Source organism: Ammodytes marinus, assembly GCF_949987685.1.
Source record: "Ammodytes marinus genome assembly, chromosome: 19".
NCBI lineage: Eukaryota > Metazoa > Chordata > Actinopteri > Uranoscopiformes > Ammodytidae > Ammodytes > Ammodytes marinus.
In genome coordinates this window covers 16239423-16256351 of record NC_137223.1, presented here as the reverse complement: position 1 = coordinate 16256351, position 16929 = coordinate 16239423, and the positions used below count along the sequence as shown (strand labels likewise).

At 38.3% G+C, this 16929-nt stretch overlaps 1 protein-coding gene across 1 annotated transcript; it reads right to left on the bottom strand.

The window, feature by feature from the left end:
- Positions 1-2410: 2410 nt before the first annotated feature.
- slc25a47a (solute carrier family 25 member 47a) lies at positions 2411-16300 on the bottom strand. Its single transcript, XM_080048099.1, has 6 exons — positions 16168-16300; positions 7269-7312; positions 7111-7182; positions 6594-6773; positions 6075-6342; positions 2411-4446 (listed from the first exon to the last, which is right to left on the bottom strand). The coding sequence occupies exons 1-6, from the start codon at positions 16202-16204 to the stop codon at positions 4139-4141; spliced, it is 909 nt and encodes a 302-aa protein (XP_079904225.1). The 5' UTR covers positions 16205-16300; the 3' UTR covers positions 2411-4138.
- Between the last annotated feature and the right edge of the window lie 629 nt (positions 16301-16929).

The window sequence follows — 16929 nt, the reverse complement described above, 5'->3', positions numbered from 1 at the left end:
TTTCAGCACAACCCTGTTTCAATTTTAAAACAGTGTTTCTGCACACCAGACCGAGGAACTAAATATTTCTGAAAATCTAATTTTTCCTCTGATGATCATAAATTATATGTAACAGCAAACAAGACCATCAGTGCAAATAATGCTATTTTTATATAGTTTTTCTTGCCTTTGTCATGGGTACGTGTGGCACTGTGTATTAAAAGACAAAGGATTATTTGCCCCCCCCGCCCCCCTCTTTTTAATATTTATGCCAAAGTCAACAAGCTAAACACAGATTCTGTCGTATAATATATCACAAAGTATTTTCAAAGGGTTACATTATTGATGAACTCGTATTCACCAGCAGAGGGCGCTCTAGGTCTTACAGGTGGATGGGCATCGGTGACTGACACCAGTAGCGCCGAAGTAGGACAGTACATAAAGGCTGTATCTTGATTCAGGGGTTGCGGTCTACGAAGGCTGCATTTGAAGACCGATTGCGTCATAGCGGCGCGCAAAGGTTGTTCCATTTGCAAGGCTCCTTGCAAGGCTCCTCATATGCAGCCGTGAAATGCAGCCTTCGTTTCACGGTTTTGAAGGCTGCATCAGATGTATCCTTCGCAGCCCAACATATCCCATGATTCATTGCGTTTTTTCAGAGATGGCATACAATAAAATAAAAAATAACAAAACAGCAACGTGTTGCTCCATCTTCTTAACTTTTATCTTCCTTTCTTTTTTTCTTGTACTTTTTTTTCTTTTCGTCTGGTAGGCAACTTCTTTTTCTTTTTTCCTCTGTTGACAAGGCTGTTTCCGTTGGCAGCTATCAGGGTTGCTAGGCAGCACAGGAGCGGCGAGTCCTCACGCAAGGTAACGGCTTGTTACGCAATCCGGAAATGCTCGTAAACGGAGACCTGCGGAGACCGTGCCGTTTAACAACGCTCGTTCGGCCCTGGTTCGGCCTTCGAATCGGCATTCATATAGGCTATAGCCTTCATAGACCGCGAGACCGCGTCCTACCAAGGAGACGGTCTCTGTAATGGGATACAGCCAATGTATAGCTGATAAATGTATGCTACGCTAAAGAGAGCGCATCTTTAATGTGAACTGTTTATATTTTCAACAGATATGTTGTAATACACACTAGCGAAATGTATAGTAGAGATTAGACTTTCCCCTGTTTTAATAGGAACATTGAAGTTGGCCATGGCTAAGGGTGGTGATGATGTTGTATTTGAACGAGCCAGTGTTTAAGATCGCGGCGCCGATCGCAATGACGCGGCTAAATAAATAAGCTAGTTACGTCCTGTGTGGGGTTAGGGTTAGTGTAATAACTGTGTGGCTATGTGTGGTTGGGGACCGGGAGTGATGACAGACTGTTTGATGCATGATGAAACGGGTGAATGGGTCGGGAGACGGAATGAGCCGTGGGTATTGATGAACGGGGCCGAGCTAATGCTAAGGCTAATAGCCGTTGGGTATTTCCTCCCGGTCACGTCAGTTAAAGGGACAGTTTAGCGTTTTGGATAAGAGTGTAATAGTCTGTGGTCAAATGCTGTTGTTTTGGTTTGAGAGTAGCCTAATGTTATTTTAAAGCTCTGTCATTTGAGTTTATGTTTACCTTTATTTACAGTATATAAAAGTGATCATAGTAATAGTGAACATGTATTTAGGTGCCTAGCATGGGTAGTTAGACTAGTAACAGTAGAATAGATACTGAGTATTGTGCTAAGAGTAGCAGGTCTATTGCAAGGGTATATGATTAATGTGTATTATAAAGTGTATTGTTATTAAGAGCATGTATTTTGGAGATGTATTAGATTAGATTATATGGGCTAGTAGCGCCGAGGTAGGACAGTACATAAAGTATAGCTGATGAATGTATGCTACCCTAAAGAGAGTGCATCTTTAATGTGAACTGTTTATATTTCCAACAGGAAATAAATCTGTTGCAGAGGAAAGAGCCAAGCATCATTCGTATATCTGTAACATACGCTCACCTGGGAACAACAGCTGGTGTAGTAAAAACACTACCGCTTTCGTCCAAAGGGGGTGCAAGAATGAACAAAAACTGAAAGTTCCTCAGAGCCCCTTTGTGCCAGAGTGGTAGGTACTGTTGTCCAGATTTGATCAAGCAACAGGTTCCACTAACTATTTTACTGCAATTATTTGATCAAGACCCTCAAAGTCAGAGATGAAACCATATATATAATGCATTAATAAACTACTTGCCTCCTCAACAGTTATGGTCAAGCTTTTTTTCTTATCCTTAAAATAATGGGTTGACATAAGATGCACATTTTCATAATTTATTAAGAATCTTTACATTCCACATATATTGTTAATGATTGATTCCTCAAAACAAATCAAAATAATACAATTCAATTATTTGCACATTACATTGGATACATTCCAAAAGAGGACAGTGTGCACTAATAGATTTTAAGGTTACTTTCAAGTAAACTTCCATGACAAGCAATGGTGTGCACTGCAGCCTTATAAAAGTTTTACATTTTGCAGCAATATCTGGAGTAAATTAAAGAACATCATTCTTTAACTATCAAAAGCATCTTTTATAGACAGTTTGAATGGAAGCCCACTTGCCCAACATTTGATCCTTATAGGGCCTGCCTTACAATACACACCTGGAACCAGGGTGTTAGTGGGGCGTCTTCGTGAAGGATTTCTTTGTAATGGGTTTATTTAGGTATTCATGTTGGATTGTTTTGTGTATGTGCCATTATTTTCCTGTAAAACCAAGATTTACATTGATTAAAGTAAGATCCAATTTGCAGCAAAAACTCATTCTTATATTATCATATAATACTTCCTTAATGGACTTTTTACATGTTTGGCAACATCTTGAGAAACTTGAGAAGCACAGTTCTCCCATAAATCCAAATCATTCATAAATATTTTCCACACGCAACCATTAGAATTTAAAATGTGCAGCTCCATCACTTTATTATTGGTCACTTTTTCCAATTCAATATATACATATACTGTATATACCGTATACAGTCATTTGTTTTTCTGCTCCCCCTGATAAAACTACCACTCTTGTTCACATCCTGACTGATGCATTTATTTCTATTTACTGGGTTATTTATTGTATACTCATACAAAGACGCTTGCATGTTTTATTTATTAAAGCTACAATACTGAGTTTTGCTGGTGTTTTTTTCTTTTTAAGGTTTGAAGTCTCTGTCAGTGTGACATGTCTGTGAGAATTCCTTTATACTACGACCATAATCATTTTCATAAAATACAATGCTGTAAAATGAATTACAAGAAATATGATTCACAGATTTTCCCCTTGGATAAAATCAACCCTAATATCACAGGGTTTCCTCACTTCTGAAAACAAACCTACTGTATCATCAGTGGCTGTGCTTATAATGTGTCCCGTATTTTTCCAAAAGCAATTCAGCAATTGTTAAGGAAGAGGACGGAGAAGAACAAGGTGATAAATAAACACACACACACCTTTTCATGAATCCAGTTCAATAACTAGTTGAAATCTAGTTTAAATTATCAATAAATGTTTGCCAATTTGCCAATAAGCTGGAAATGAGCAGCCGTGGATGTATTGCCATGGGTAAAATGCCTACATGCAGTGCGGGCATGTATGGTCGGGCGTCATATACTTATCATATAATGTCAGTTGTGTGTGCTGCAGCTTATTTCTAAGTTCTAAACTCTCAGTTAAACATAGCTTGTGTTTTAGAAGTGTCCAAGCTGTTTGAGATGTCTTGGTGTGCTGCTCTTCTGATGAAAACTATACCAGTCATGCAGACAGTTTTTCTTGTTGTAAACATATGGTAAAAAGAAGGAAAATAAAGGTAAAAAGCTGGCCAGGGGGGCCATCTAGTGGTCAGAAGAGGGCTGCTGGTCGAAACTGTGGTACCAGCTGTGCCCGTTACTGACAAATGATCCCTGAGCATTTTTAAATACATTACACTACCAAAACCAATATTATAATGTAACAGACAACTTAAAATAACGGCAGTGGAGAACATCATTCCTTAAAGACACTGCAATGCAACAGACATTTTCTTACTAAACATCTTTGCACCTCACTGATATAAAAGCAAAACATCAGAATTAAAACGTGGAGTCAAACTGAATATGAGGTTGCTGAGACCGGAGGTAGTAAACTCTATTCCAACCCAAGACGAGGCGGATCAACGCAGTCGGCTTTTAGCAAACCGGTGAGAATCTCGTATGTAACGAACACCACCATGTTGACGGGGAAGGCGCGCAGACAGTTGATGCCCAGGCTCTTGTAGAACACGCCCACTCCCTCCAGCCTGAGCGTCTCTGTGATGCAGTGACGCACACCCTTGTAGCGCTTTGTCTCCCGCATTCCGTCCATCTGCAGACGGGCTTTCACCACGTCCATGGGCGTTCCTAAGGTCCAACCGACCATGCCCGATAAACCGCCGGCCAGCATCACGCCACCCCAACCTGAAAGGAAAGGAAAAAGGACACTGACGTTGAAAGGGATGCCCTGAAACTTTTTTAACATAATGAGGAAAAAGATATTTTAACATATTCGTCTATATTTGTCATTTCCCTATGATGTGCTTGTTGTCCTTAGCTGTGCTAAAATCAAAGATATGAGCTCATTCACAGCATTTGCAACAGCTCCCATATTATGCAAAATGCACTTTTTCGATGTTTTTGAACATAAATATGGGTCCAAGGTGTGCCTAGAGACTGCCAAAGTATAAAAAAAAAAAAAACTCTCCTTTTCTCACTCTCCCACTTCCTGAAAACCTCCCCCCTCCCCCCAATATACTCCAGTCAGAATTCTCCCCATTTCTGACGTCAAAAACGGGAAAGCCACCTCCCCCCACATTAGTAACCAGAAACTTCCACCGTGCAGTAGTCTATGATAACCCCACCCCCCTATTTCTTATTGGTCCACGGCCCCGAGATCCTCTGGAAAAATATTCCTTCACCTCCATGTTGTTTTCCCCGCTATTCTGTGTTGCATAAACCAACACAGAATGCTTTTGCTCATAATCCACTAATTTATTTTAACCACAGCAGTCTATTGATGCCTCGTTTTTAATAACACAACGGATAGGAAGCTACTTGTGCTTTTTTTCAAACGGTGAAACTAAAATAAATGTTTTTATTGGTATTTTTGCCTGACTGGTGTATAGCTATTAGCTTTGGGACAAGCATCCAGCTTTTGCTCATAATAACATATTTATATTCCCCACAGTCTAGCAATGCCTCGTGTTTAACAGGACAAAGCATTGGAAGGTAATAGTGTAGAAGTCAAACTTTCTTAACTAATGTTTTCACTGATTTTAGTGATATTTTTAGCCGCTAGCTCCCGAGTAGCCTCCATCTTTTGCTGCATTTTTATTGTGAACATGCCGTTTCGATTAGCTTGAGGCTGTCAGTGCATCTGTATGAACATAGTCTTTCATGTAGACAAGGATCGGTCATGACAAACTGTTCAAAGTGCGCTTGAGCTCCTGCGTTACTAGCACTAGACATGGTTCTTCTCACTGGTAAACCTAACCGTGGTAACAGGCACGGCAAGCTATGGACCTATGGATGGTGGGCGAGGCCAATGGCTTCGCTTACGGACAGGGGCGGGGGGAGCTCATAGATTGTATATAAAACGAGGGGAGCTGCTGCTCGGTTTCAAAAATAGGCCATCGTGAGATTAGCTCAGGGTATAGAGGCATACTACAATAAATGATCTGAAAGTTTTTTTCAGCAAACACCTAAAGAAAAACGTATTAGGGACCTCTAAGACCATATGATATTGACAGAAAAGTGTATATGAGACCTTTAAAATTCTGATATACCATCATACAAAGTGCGGAATGAGGCCGATATTTTATACACTTAACATGTTTATTTAAACATCCCATAACTATGAATGTCTTTTTTTGTTGTTGACCGTTACTGAAAATGTAAAAAGAAAAAAAGATAAAGATGAGGATACATTTACGGCACCGACAGACACATACTTAAAGAATCAATGTCAACTGGACAAGCAACAGATACACACACACACACACAAACTGAAGCCTTTTCTTGAAAGGAAATGTGCAGTGGACTTCACTCACTTGGCCTCTTGTCGTTGCCTCTCAGCCATTCACAGATGGTTGTGTAGGTCAAGAAGTAGGTGCCGAATGATGGCCCGTCTCTCAGCATGAGCGGTATTGCTCCTCTGTAGAGCCCTGTGACCCCCTCTTCTTTGATGATGCTCAGCAGGCAGTGCACTGGACCACGGTACTTGGGTTTGGGCATGTTGCTGTTAACTCTTCCTCGCATGGACTCCGTTTGGCACTGCAGGCGAACTTTCACCATGTCCCCTGGAGCCATCACTGATATCTGTTGGAGGGCGACAAGGTGACAGGGGTCTCAGGGGCGTTAAATCTCAAAACCTGGGCAAGAAACACTATCTACGCAGATACTTTGTGTGCGTTTTCAGGTGAAGCAGCCCTTTAAATTACACATGTCAAATACACACATGGACGTAAACTTAATTCTAAATAGTCTGAATTTCAAGTCATATGGACCACAAATATTGAGGCACACAATTTAACAATTTTCAGAGGGGTTTGTAAAATGGCATCCTTTACCTGAGCTACACCCCCTGCAAGGCCGGACAGGAAGACGTCTAGCTTAGTGTTTGGACCGCAGCCGGCTCCACGCGCCTGGCTCAGACATTGCAGGCAGTTCCTGTATGTGCCAAACACCACCGAGGAAGTCATGGAGATGGTGGCAACGGGTAAGGACATGCCTTTGAAGAAGCCATGCACCTGATGACACAAGTGACAGACGGCGAATGAAAAACTACCGGAAAGCAGCTAACAAGCAGATGTACGCTGACCCGCATCTCACTAGTTGAAAATGTGTCCTTCACATGTTGTTACACCTTTGACACTGTTACCTAACCAACAGTGACACATTTACCATTAGTGGGCTCGCTGTCTAATGTTATTTTAGCTCAGCTGATATTATGTGACATAAGCGAGGTTCAGGCCTTTCCAGTGACCCAGACAGATGCTAGTCTTGAACAATATAACAATATTTACAATATATATATATGTATAAATATATATATGATGTCATCATAAATACACCAGCTACACTCACCCCTTCTTTTGAAAGCGTCGCCACTGCACACTGCCATATTCCAGTGAACTGTTTCTGGGTTTGGATCCGAACCTGGAAAGATAAAGATAAAGAGCAGGATGTAAACATGATGAACAATCACATGATGTCTGGTGGTGTACATGTAACACTTTCTGTACCTTCACAGTGTCCAGAGGGTAGCCAACTGCTACTCCACATGCCCCTGTGTGTTTGCACAGAAAAAAAGAATCAAGGAGGACACAACAGAAACACAGCCATGCTCAAGGATAGAGGACATTATGTAACCCTTTTGATAAAGCGCACCAGGGACAAATGTGAGCAGTTGTTGCTAATCTTTTTTTACACCTTCCAAAAATGAATATCTGGAGAGGTAGTCATACAAAATAATCAATTCCAAGACAAGCCCACTCGAAATGATGACTTATGAAACTTGTGTAATGTACATGTGCAGACAGATGATACGTAATGGCATGTGAGTTTAGCTCACTACCACGTGAACTTCATTCATCGCGTTACTGTGCTCAAGGGAACACACATGCCATGTGCCAGATACACCAGTTTTACAACGACGCTGAAGTTGGCAGCTGATTCGCAGCAGCCGATTCGGCAGTTAAGGAAAAGTTAAGGGATTCTTAAGGAGCGGCGAAGTGACTGATTCTCCGTTGTTTAACCCCCTAAATCGCCGCAGTAAAGCCACATTAATTAGTCTAGATTATCTAAGAGAGTCTAACCATTCTTTAAAAACTGTTTAAAATTGATTTAACCTTTATTAAGTTTGTTTAAAAGAAAGAGAGGGGAGATTTCACTGCTTTTTTTGCATCTGGACCACATTAGAACTGGTCCTGATTGAAAACCACTGCACCTAGACTCTTCAAATCTGGACTAGAATATCGCAGTGAGGCTATAGATTATAGAAAACATAGTTTCTGATTTGTGAAACCTTTTTTCTATTTGTGAAAATGCAATAAAGATACATTACAAGGTTTTTTTGGGGTCCAGACCGCATTAGAACTGGTCCTGATTGAAAACCACTGCACCTAGACTCTTAAAATCTGGACTAGAATATCACAGAGAGGCTATACTTTGTAGGAAACATAGTTTCTGATTTGTGAAACTTTTATTCTATTTGTGAAAATGCAATAAAGATACATTTCAAGGTTTTTTTGGGGTCCAGACTGCATTAGAACTGGTCCTGATTAAAAACCACTGCACCTAGACTTTTCAAATCTGGACTAGATTATCACAGAGAGGCTACACATTATAGAAAACATAGTTTTTGATTTATGAAACATTTATTTTATTTGTGAAAATGCAAAGAATGCACATTTTAATGTTTTTTTTTGGGTACAGACCGCATTAGAACTGGTCCTGATTGAAAACCACTGCACCTAGCCTCTACAAATCTGGACTAGATTATCACAGTGAGGCTATAGATTATAGAAAACATAGTTTCTGATTTGTGAAACTTTTTTTCTATTTGTGAAAATGCAAAGAATGCACATTTTAATGGTTTTTAGGGGTCCAGACCGCATTAGAACTGGTCCTGATTGAAAACCACTGCACCTAGACTCTTCAAATCTGGACTAGAATATCGCAGTGAGGCTATAGATTATAGAAAACATAGTTTCTGATTTGTGAAACCTTTTTTCTATTTGTGAAAATGAAATAAAGGCACATGTCAACGCTTTTTTGGGGTCCAGACAACATTAGATCTGGTCCTGATTGAAAACCACTGCACCCAGACTCTTCAAATCTGGACTAGAATATCACAGAGAGGCTATACTTTGTAGGAAACATAGTTTCTGATTTGTGAAACCTTTTTTCTATTTGTGAAAATGCAATAAAGATACATTTCAAGGTTTTTTTGGGGTCCAGACCGCATTAAAACTGGTCCTGATTGAAAACCACTGCACCTAGACTCTTCAAATCTGGACTAGAATATCACAGAGAGGCTATACATTATGGAAAACATAGTTTCTGATTTGTGAATCTTTTTTTCTATTTGTGAAAATGCAAAGAATGCACATTTTGATGGTTGTTAAGGGTCTAGGCCGCATTAGAACTGGTCCTGATTGAAAACCACTGCATCTAGACTCTTCAAATCTGGACTAGAATATCACAGAGAGGCTATACATTGTAGGAAACATATTTTCTGATTTGTGAAACTTTTATTCTATTTGTGAAAATGCAATAAAGATACATTTCAAGGTTTTTTTGGGGTCCAGACCGCATTAGAACTGGTCCTGATTGAAAACCACTGCACCTACACTCTTCAAATCTGGACTAGATTATCATAGTGAGGCTATATATTGTAGAAAACATAGTTTCTGATTTGTGAAACCTTTTTTCTATTTGTGAAAATGAAATACAGGCACATGTCAACACTTTTTTGAGGTCCAGACCGCATTAGATCTGGTCCTGATTGAAAACCACTGCGCACCCAGACTCTTCAAATCTGGACTAGAATATCACAGAGAGGCTATAGTTTGTAGGAAACATAGTTTCTGATTTGTGAAACCTTTTTTCTATTTGTGAAAATGCAATAAAGATACATTTCAAGGTTTTTTTGGGGTCCAGACCGCATTAAAACTGGTCCTGATTGAAAACCACTGCACCTAGACTCTTCAAATCTGGACAAGAATATCACAGAGAGGCTATACATTATGGAAAACATAGTTTCTGATTTGTGAATCTTTTTTTCTATTTGTGAAAATGCAAAGAATGCACATTTTGATGGTTGTTAAGGGTCTAGGCCGCATTAGAACTGGTCCTGATTGAAAACCACTGCATCTAGACTCTTCAAATCTGGACTAGAATATCACAGAGAGGCTATACATTGTAGGAAACATATTTTCTGATTTGTGAAACTTTTATTCTATTTGTGAAAATGCAATAAAGATACATTTCAAGGTTTTTTTGGGGTCCAGACCGCATTAGAACTGGTCCTGATTGAAAACCACTGCACCTACACTCTTCAAATCTGGACTAGATTATCATAGTGAGGCTATATATTGTAGAAAACATAGTTTCTGATTTGTGAAACCTTTTTTCTATTTGTGAAAATGAAATAAAGGCACATGTCAACGCTTTTTTGAGGTCCAGACCGCATTAGATCTGGTCCTGATTGAAAACCACTGCACCCAGACTCTTCAAATCTGGACTAGAATATCACAGAGAGGCTATACTTTGTAGGAAACATAGTTTCTGATTTGTGAAACCTTTTTTCTATTTGTGAAAATGCAATAAAGATACATTTCAAGGTTTTTTTGGGTTCCAGACCGCATTAAAACTGGTCCTGATTGAAAACCACTGCACCTAGACTCTTCAAATCTGGACTAGAATATCACAGAGAGGCTATACATTATAGAAAACATAGTTTCTGATTTGTGAATCTTTTTTTCTATTTGTGAAAATGCAAAGAATGCACATTTTGATGGTTGTTAAGGGTCTAGGCCGCATTAGAACTGGTCCTGATTGAAAACCACTGCATCTAGACTCTTCAAATCTGGACTAGAATATCACAGAGAGGCTATACATTGTAGGAAACATATTTTCTGATTTGTGAAACTTTTATTCTATTTGTGAAAATGCAATAAAGATACATTTCAAGGTTTTTTTGGGGTCCAGACCGCATTAGAACTGGTCCTGATTGAAAACCACTGCACCTACACTCTTCAAATCTGGACTAGATTATCATAGTGAGGCTATATATTGTAGAAAACATAGTTTCTGATTTGTGAAACCTTTTTTTATTTGTGAAAATGAAATAAAGGCACATGTCAACGCTTTTTTGAGGTCCAGACCGCATTAGATCTGGTCCTGATTGAAAACCACTGCACCTAGACTCTTCAAATCTGGACTAGAATATCACAGAGAGGCTATACTTTGTAGAAAACATAGTTTCTGATTTGTGAAACCTTTTTTCTATTTGTGAAAATGCAATAAAGATACATTTCAAGGTTTTTTTGGGGTCCAGACCGCATTAGAACTGGTCCTGATTGAAAACCACTTCACCTACACTCTTCAAATCTGGACTAGATTACCATAGTGAGGCTATATATTGTAGAAAACATAGTTTCTGATTTGTGAAACCTTTTTTCTATTTGTGAAAATTAAATAAAGGCACATGTCAACGCTTTTTTGAGGTCCAGACCGCATTAGATCTGGTCCTGATTGAAAACCACTGCACCTAGACTCTTCAAATCTGGACTAGAATATCACAGAGAGGCTATACTTTGTAGAAAACATAGTTTCTGATTTGTGAAACCTTTTTTCTATTTGTGAAAATGCAATAAAGATACATTTCAAGGTTTTTTTGGGGTCCAGACCGCATTAGAACTGGTCCTGATTGAAAACCACTCTCTGTGATATTCTAGTCCAGATTTGAAGAGTCTAGGTGCAGTGGTTTTCAATCAGAACCAGTTCTAATGCGGTCTGGACCCCAAAAAAACCTTGAAATGTATCTTTATTGCATTTTCACAAATAGAAAAAAGGTTTCACAAATCAGAAACTATGTTTTCTATAATCTATAGCCTCACTGCGATATTCTAGTCCAGATTTGAAGAGTCTAGGTGCAGTGGTTTTCAATCAGGACCAGTTCTAATGTGGTCTAGACCCCAAAAAAGCGTTGACATGTGCATTTATTGCATTTTCACAAATAGAATAAAAGTTTCACAAATCAGAAACTATGTTTCCTACAAAGTATAGCCTCTCTGTGATATTCTAGTCCAGATTTGAAGAGTCTAGGTGCAGTGGTTTTCAATCAGGACCAGTTCTAATGCGGTCTGGACCCCAAAAAAACCTTGAAATGTATCTTTATTGCATTTTCACAAATAGAATAAAAGTTTCACAAATCAGAAACTATGTTTCCTACAAAGTATAGCCTCTCTGTGATATTCTAGTCCAGATTTGAAGAGTCTAGGTGCAGTGGCTTTCAATCAGGACCAGTTCTAATGCGGTCTGGACCCCAAAAAAAACCTTGATATGTATCTTTATTGCATTTTCACAAATAGAAAAAAGGTTTCACAAATCAGAAACTATGTTTTCTATAATGTATAGCCTCTCTGTGATATTCTAGTCCAGATTTGAAGAGTCTAGGTGCAGTGGTTTTCAATCAGGACCAGTTCTAATGCGGCCTGGACACCTAAAAACCATTAAAATGTGCATTCTTTGCATTTTCACAAATAGAATAAAAGTTTCACAAATCAGAAACTATGTTTTCTATAATCTATAGCCTCAATGTGATATTCTAGTCCAGATTTGAAGAGTCTAGGTGCAGTGGTTTTCAATCAGGACCAGTTCTAATGCGGTCTGGACCCCAAAAAAAACTTGAAATGTATCTTTATTGCATTTTCACAAATAGAAAAAAGGTTTCACAAATCAGAAACTATGTTTTCTATAATCTATAGCCTCACTGCGATATTCTAGTCCAGATTTGAAGAGTCTAGGTGCAGTGGTTTTCAATCAGGACCAGTTCTAATGTGGTCTTGACCCCAAAAAAGCGTTGACATGTGCATTTATTGCATTTTCACAAATAGAATAAAAGTTTCACAAATCAGAAACTATGTTTTCTATAATCTATAGCCTCACTGCGATATTCTAGTCCAGATTTGAAGAGTCTAGGTGCAGTGGTTTTCAATCAGGACCAGTTCTAATGTGGTCTAGACCCCAAAAAAGCGTTGACATGTGCATTTATTGCATTTTCACAAATAGAATAAAAGTTTCACAAATCAGAAACTATGTTTTCTATAATCTATAGCCTTAATGTGATATTCTAGTCCAGATTTGAAGAGTCTAGGTGCAGTGGTTTTCAATCAGGACCAGTTCTAATGCGGTCTGGACCCCAAAAAAAACTTGAAATGTATCTTTATTGCATTTTCACAAATAGAAAAAAGGTTTCACAAATCAGAAACTATGTTTTCTATAATCTATAGCCTCACTGCGATATTCTAGTCCAGATTTGAAGAGTCTAGGTGCAGTGGTTTTCAATCAGGACCAGTTCTAATGTGGTCTTGACCCCAAAAAAGCGTTGACATGTGCATTTATTGCATTTTCACAAATAGAATAAAAGTTTCACAAATCAGAAACTATGTTTTCTATAATCTATAGCCTCACTGCGATATTCTAGTCCAGATCTGAAGAGTCTAGGTGCAGTGGTTTTCAATCAGGACCAGTTCTAATGTGGTCTAGACCCCAAAAAAGCGTTGACATGTGCATTTATTGCATTTTCACAAATAGAATAAAAGTTTCACAAATCAGAAACTATGTTTCCTACAAAGTATAGCCTCTCTGTGATATTCTAGTCCAGATTTGAAGAGTCTAGGTGCAGTGGTTTTCAATCAGGACCAGTTCTAATGCGGTCTGGGCCCCTAAAAGGCATTAACATGTGCATTATTTGCATTTTCACAAATAGAATAAAAGTTTCACAAATCAGAAACTATGTTTCCTACAAAGTATAGCCTCTCTGTGATATTCTAGTCCAGATTTGAAGAGTCTAGGTGCAGTGGTTTTCAATCAGGACCAGTTCTAATGTGGTCTAGACCCCAAAAAAGCGTTGACATGTGCATTTATTGCATTTTCACAAATAGAATAAAAGTTTCACAAATCAGAAACTATGTTTCCTACAAAGTATAGCCTCTCTGTGATATTCTAGTCCAGATTTGAAGAGTCTAGGTGCAGTGGTTTTCAATCAGGACCAGTTCTAATGCAGTCTGGACCCCAAAAAAAACCTTGATATGTATCTTTATTGCATTTTCACAAATAGAAAAAAGGTTTCACAAATCAGAAACTATGTTTTCCATAATGTATAGCCTCTCTGTGATATTCTAGTCCAGATTTGAAGAGTCTAGGTGCAGTGGTTTTCAATCAGGACCAGTTCTAATGCGGCCTGGACACCTAAAAACCATTAAAATGTGCATTCTTTGCATTTTCACAAATAAAATAAAAGTTTCACAAATCAGAAACTATGTTTTCTATAATCTATAGCCTCACTGTGATATTCTAGTCCAGATTTGAAGAGTGTAGGTGCAGCGGTTTTCAATCAGGACCAGTTCTAATGTGGTCTAGACCCCAAAAAAGCATTGACATGTGCATTTATTGCATTTTCACAAATAGAATAAAAGTTTCACAAATCAGAAACTATGTTTTCTATAATCTATAGCCTCACTGCGATATTCTAGTCCAGATTTGAAGAGTCTAGGTGCAGTGGTTTTCAATCAGGACCAGTTCTAATGTGGTCTAGACCCCAAAAAAGCGTTGACATGTGCATTTATTGCATTTTCACAAATAGAATAAAAGTTTCACAAATCAGAAACTATGTTTCCTACAAAGTATAGCCTCTCTGTGATATTCTAGTCCAGATTTGAAGAGTCTAGGTGCAGTGGTTTTCAATCAGGACCAGTTCTAATGTGGTCTAGACCCCAAAAAAGCGTTGACATGTGCATTTATTGCATTTTCACAAATAGAATAAAAGTTTCACAAATCAGAAACTATGTTTCCTACAACGTATAGCCTCTCTGTGATATTCTAGTCCAGATTTGAAGAGTCTAGGTGCAGTGGTTTTCAATCAGGACCAGTTCTAATGCGGTCTGGGCCCCTAAAAGGCATTAACATGTGCATTATTTGCATTTTCACAAATAGAATAAATGTTTCACAAATCAGAAACTATGTTTCCTACAAAGTATAGCCTCTCTGTGATATTCTAGTCCAGATTTGAAGAGTCTAGGTGCAGTGGTTTTCAATCAGGACCAGTTCTAATGCGGTCTGGACCCCAAAAAAACCTTGATATGTATCTTTATTGCATTTTCACAAATAGAAAAAAGGTTTCACAAATCAGAAACTATGTTTTCTATAATGTATAGCCTCTCTGTGATATTCTAGTCCAGATTTGAAGAGTCTAGGTGCAGTGGTTTTCAATCAGGACCAGTTCTAATGCGGCCTGGATGCCTAAAAACCATTAAAATGTGCATTCTTTGCATTTTCACAAATAGAATAAAAGTTTCACAAATCAGAAACTATGTTTTCTATAATCTATAGCCTCACTGTGATATTGTAGTCCAGATTTGAAGAGTCTAGGTGCAGTGGTTTTCAATCAGGACCAGTTCTAATGCGGTCTGGACCCCAAAAAAACCTTGAAATGTATCTTTATTGCATTTTCACAAATAGAAAAAAGGTTTCACAAATCAGAAACTATGTTTTCTATAATCTATAGCCTCACTGCGATATTCTAGTCCAGATTTGAAGAGTCTAGGTGCAGTGGTTTTCAATCAGGACCAGTTCTAATGCGGCCTAGACCCCTAAAAACCATCAAAATGTGCATTCTTTGCATTTTCACAAATAGAAAAAAAGATTCACAAATCAGAAACTATGTTTTATATAATGTATAGCCTCTCTGTGATATTCTAGTCCAGATTTGAAGAGTCTAGGTGCAGTGGTTTTTAATCAGGACCAGTTCTAATGCGGTCTGGACCCCAAAAAAACCTTGAAATGTATCTTTATTGCATTTTCACAAATAGAATAAAAGTTTCACAAATCAGAAACTATGCTTCCTACAAAGTTTAGCCTCTCTGTGATATTCTAGTCCAGAATTGAAGAGTCTAGGTGCAGTGGTTTTCAATCAGGACCAGTTCTAATGTGGTCCAGATGCAAAAAAAGCAGTGAAATCTCCCCTCTTTCTTTTAAACAAACTTAATAAAGGTTACATCAATTGTAAACTGTTTTTAAAGAATGGTTAGACTCTCTTAGATAATCTAGACTAATTAATGTGGCTTTACTGCGGCGATTTAGGGGGTTAAACAACGGAGAATCAGTCACTTCGCCGCTCCTTAAGAATCCCTTAACTTTTCCTTAACTGCCGAATCGGCTGCTGCGAATCAGCTGCCAACTTCAGCGTCGTAGTTTTACAGGAGAAATTTGCTTTCATGCCTCATCTAATCTTGCCATGTGTTGTTTTATTGGTATCTCCCGAAGCATATACATCAACTAGCTATCGGTCGATCACTAAGGCTAAACGATGGTAACGTTACATTTCAAACTGTCCGGAGCAGCGTTAGCTGTTACCTGCAAACGATCCAGACACAAAATCAGCGATGTGCATCCTGTCAGATGGTGACTGACCCAAAGATACTTATCACATATGAACCAGGTCCATGATATGAGCCCATTCTTTCAGCATATGATGCACAACTGTAACCTTGAGTGTGTTGCTATTACATGACGCGTCGAAGAGGCGTGCTTTAATACTAGCCAATCAGCGCCCAGTGAAACATATCTCCCGACTTTAGCCGAAGATTCCCGAAATACTCAATACATTTAAATTGTGGTTATTACTAGATTATTTCATACGCAAAGTGTTAATATAACAAACAAACAAAAAAATATTATTATTATTAGTATTAATTTACCTATTTTGGTTAATCACTGTGATTTGCTTTATATTTTCTTGTCATATTTTTCCTAAGTGAGTAGGATTGCAGATTTGAAGACAGGGAAGTGTATTGAGAGCATAGGGAATTTGACCTGTTGTTTCCAGGAGCATCAGGGTGTCAAGAACAAGGGTGGGGGTGTTGTACATATGTAAGAGTCGACTAAATATTTATGTTGATAGCCTACTAGTATACATAAAAACATCACTTGATAGATAGATAGATAGATAGATAGATAGATAGATAGATAGATAGATAGATAGATAGATAGATAGATAGATAGATAGATAGATAGATAGATAGATAGATAGATAGATAGATAGATAGATAGATAGATAGATAGATAGATAGATAGATAGATAGATACTTCATTAATCCCTGAAAGGAAATTGTATTG

Excerpts from the sequence above, each read along its gene's own strand:
- slc25a47a (XM_080048099.1), bottom strand. The coding sequence starts at position 16,204 with ATGCACATCGCTGATTTTGTGTCTGGATCGTTTGCAG. Across the intron at positions 7,183-7,268 it reads ACCCTCTGGACACTGTGAAG|GTTCGGATCCAAACCCAGAA; the intron begins GTACAGAAAGTG and ends TTATCTTTCCAG. Across the intron at positions 6,343-6,593 it reads TTGCAGGGGGTGTAGCTCAG|ATATCAGTGATGGCTCCAGG; the intron begins GTAAAGGATGCC and ends GCCCTCCAACAG.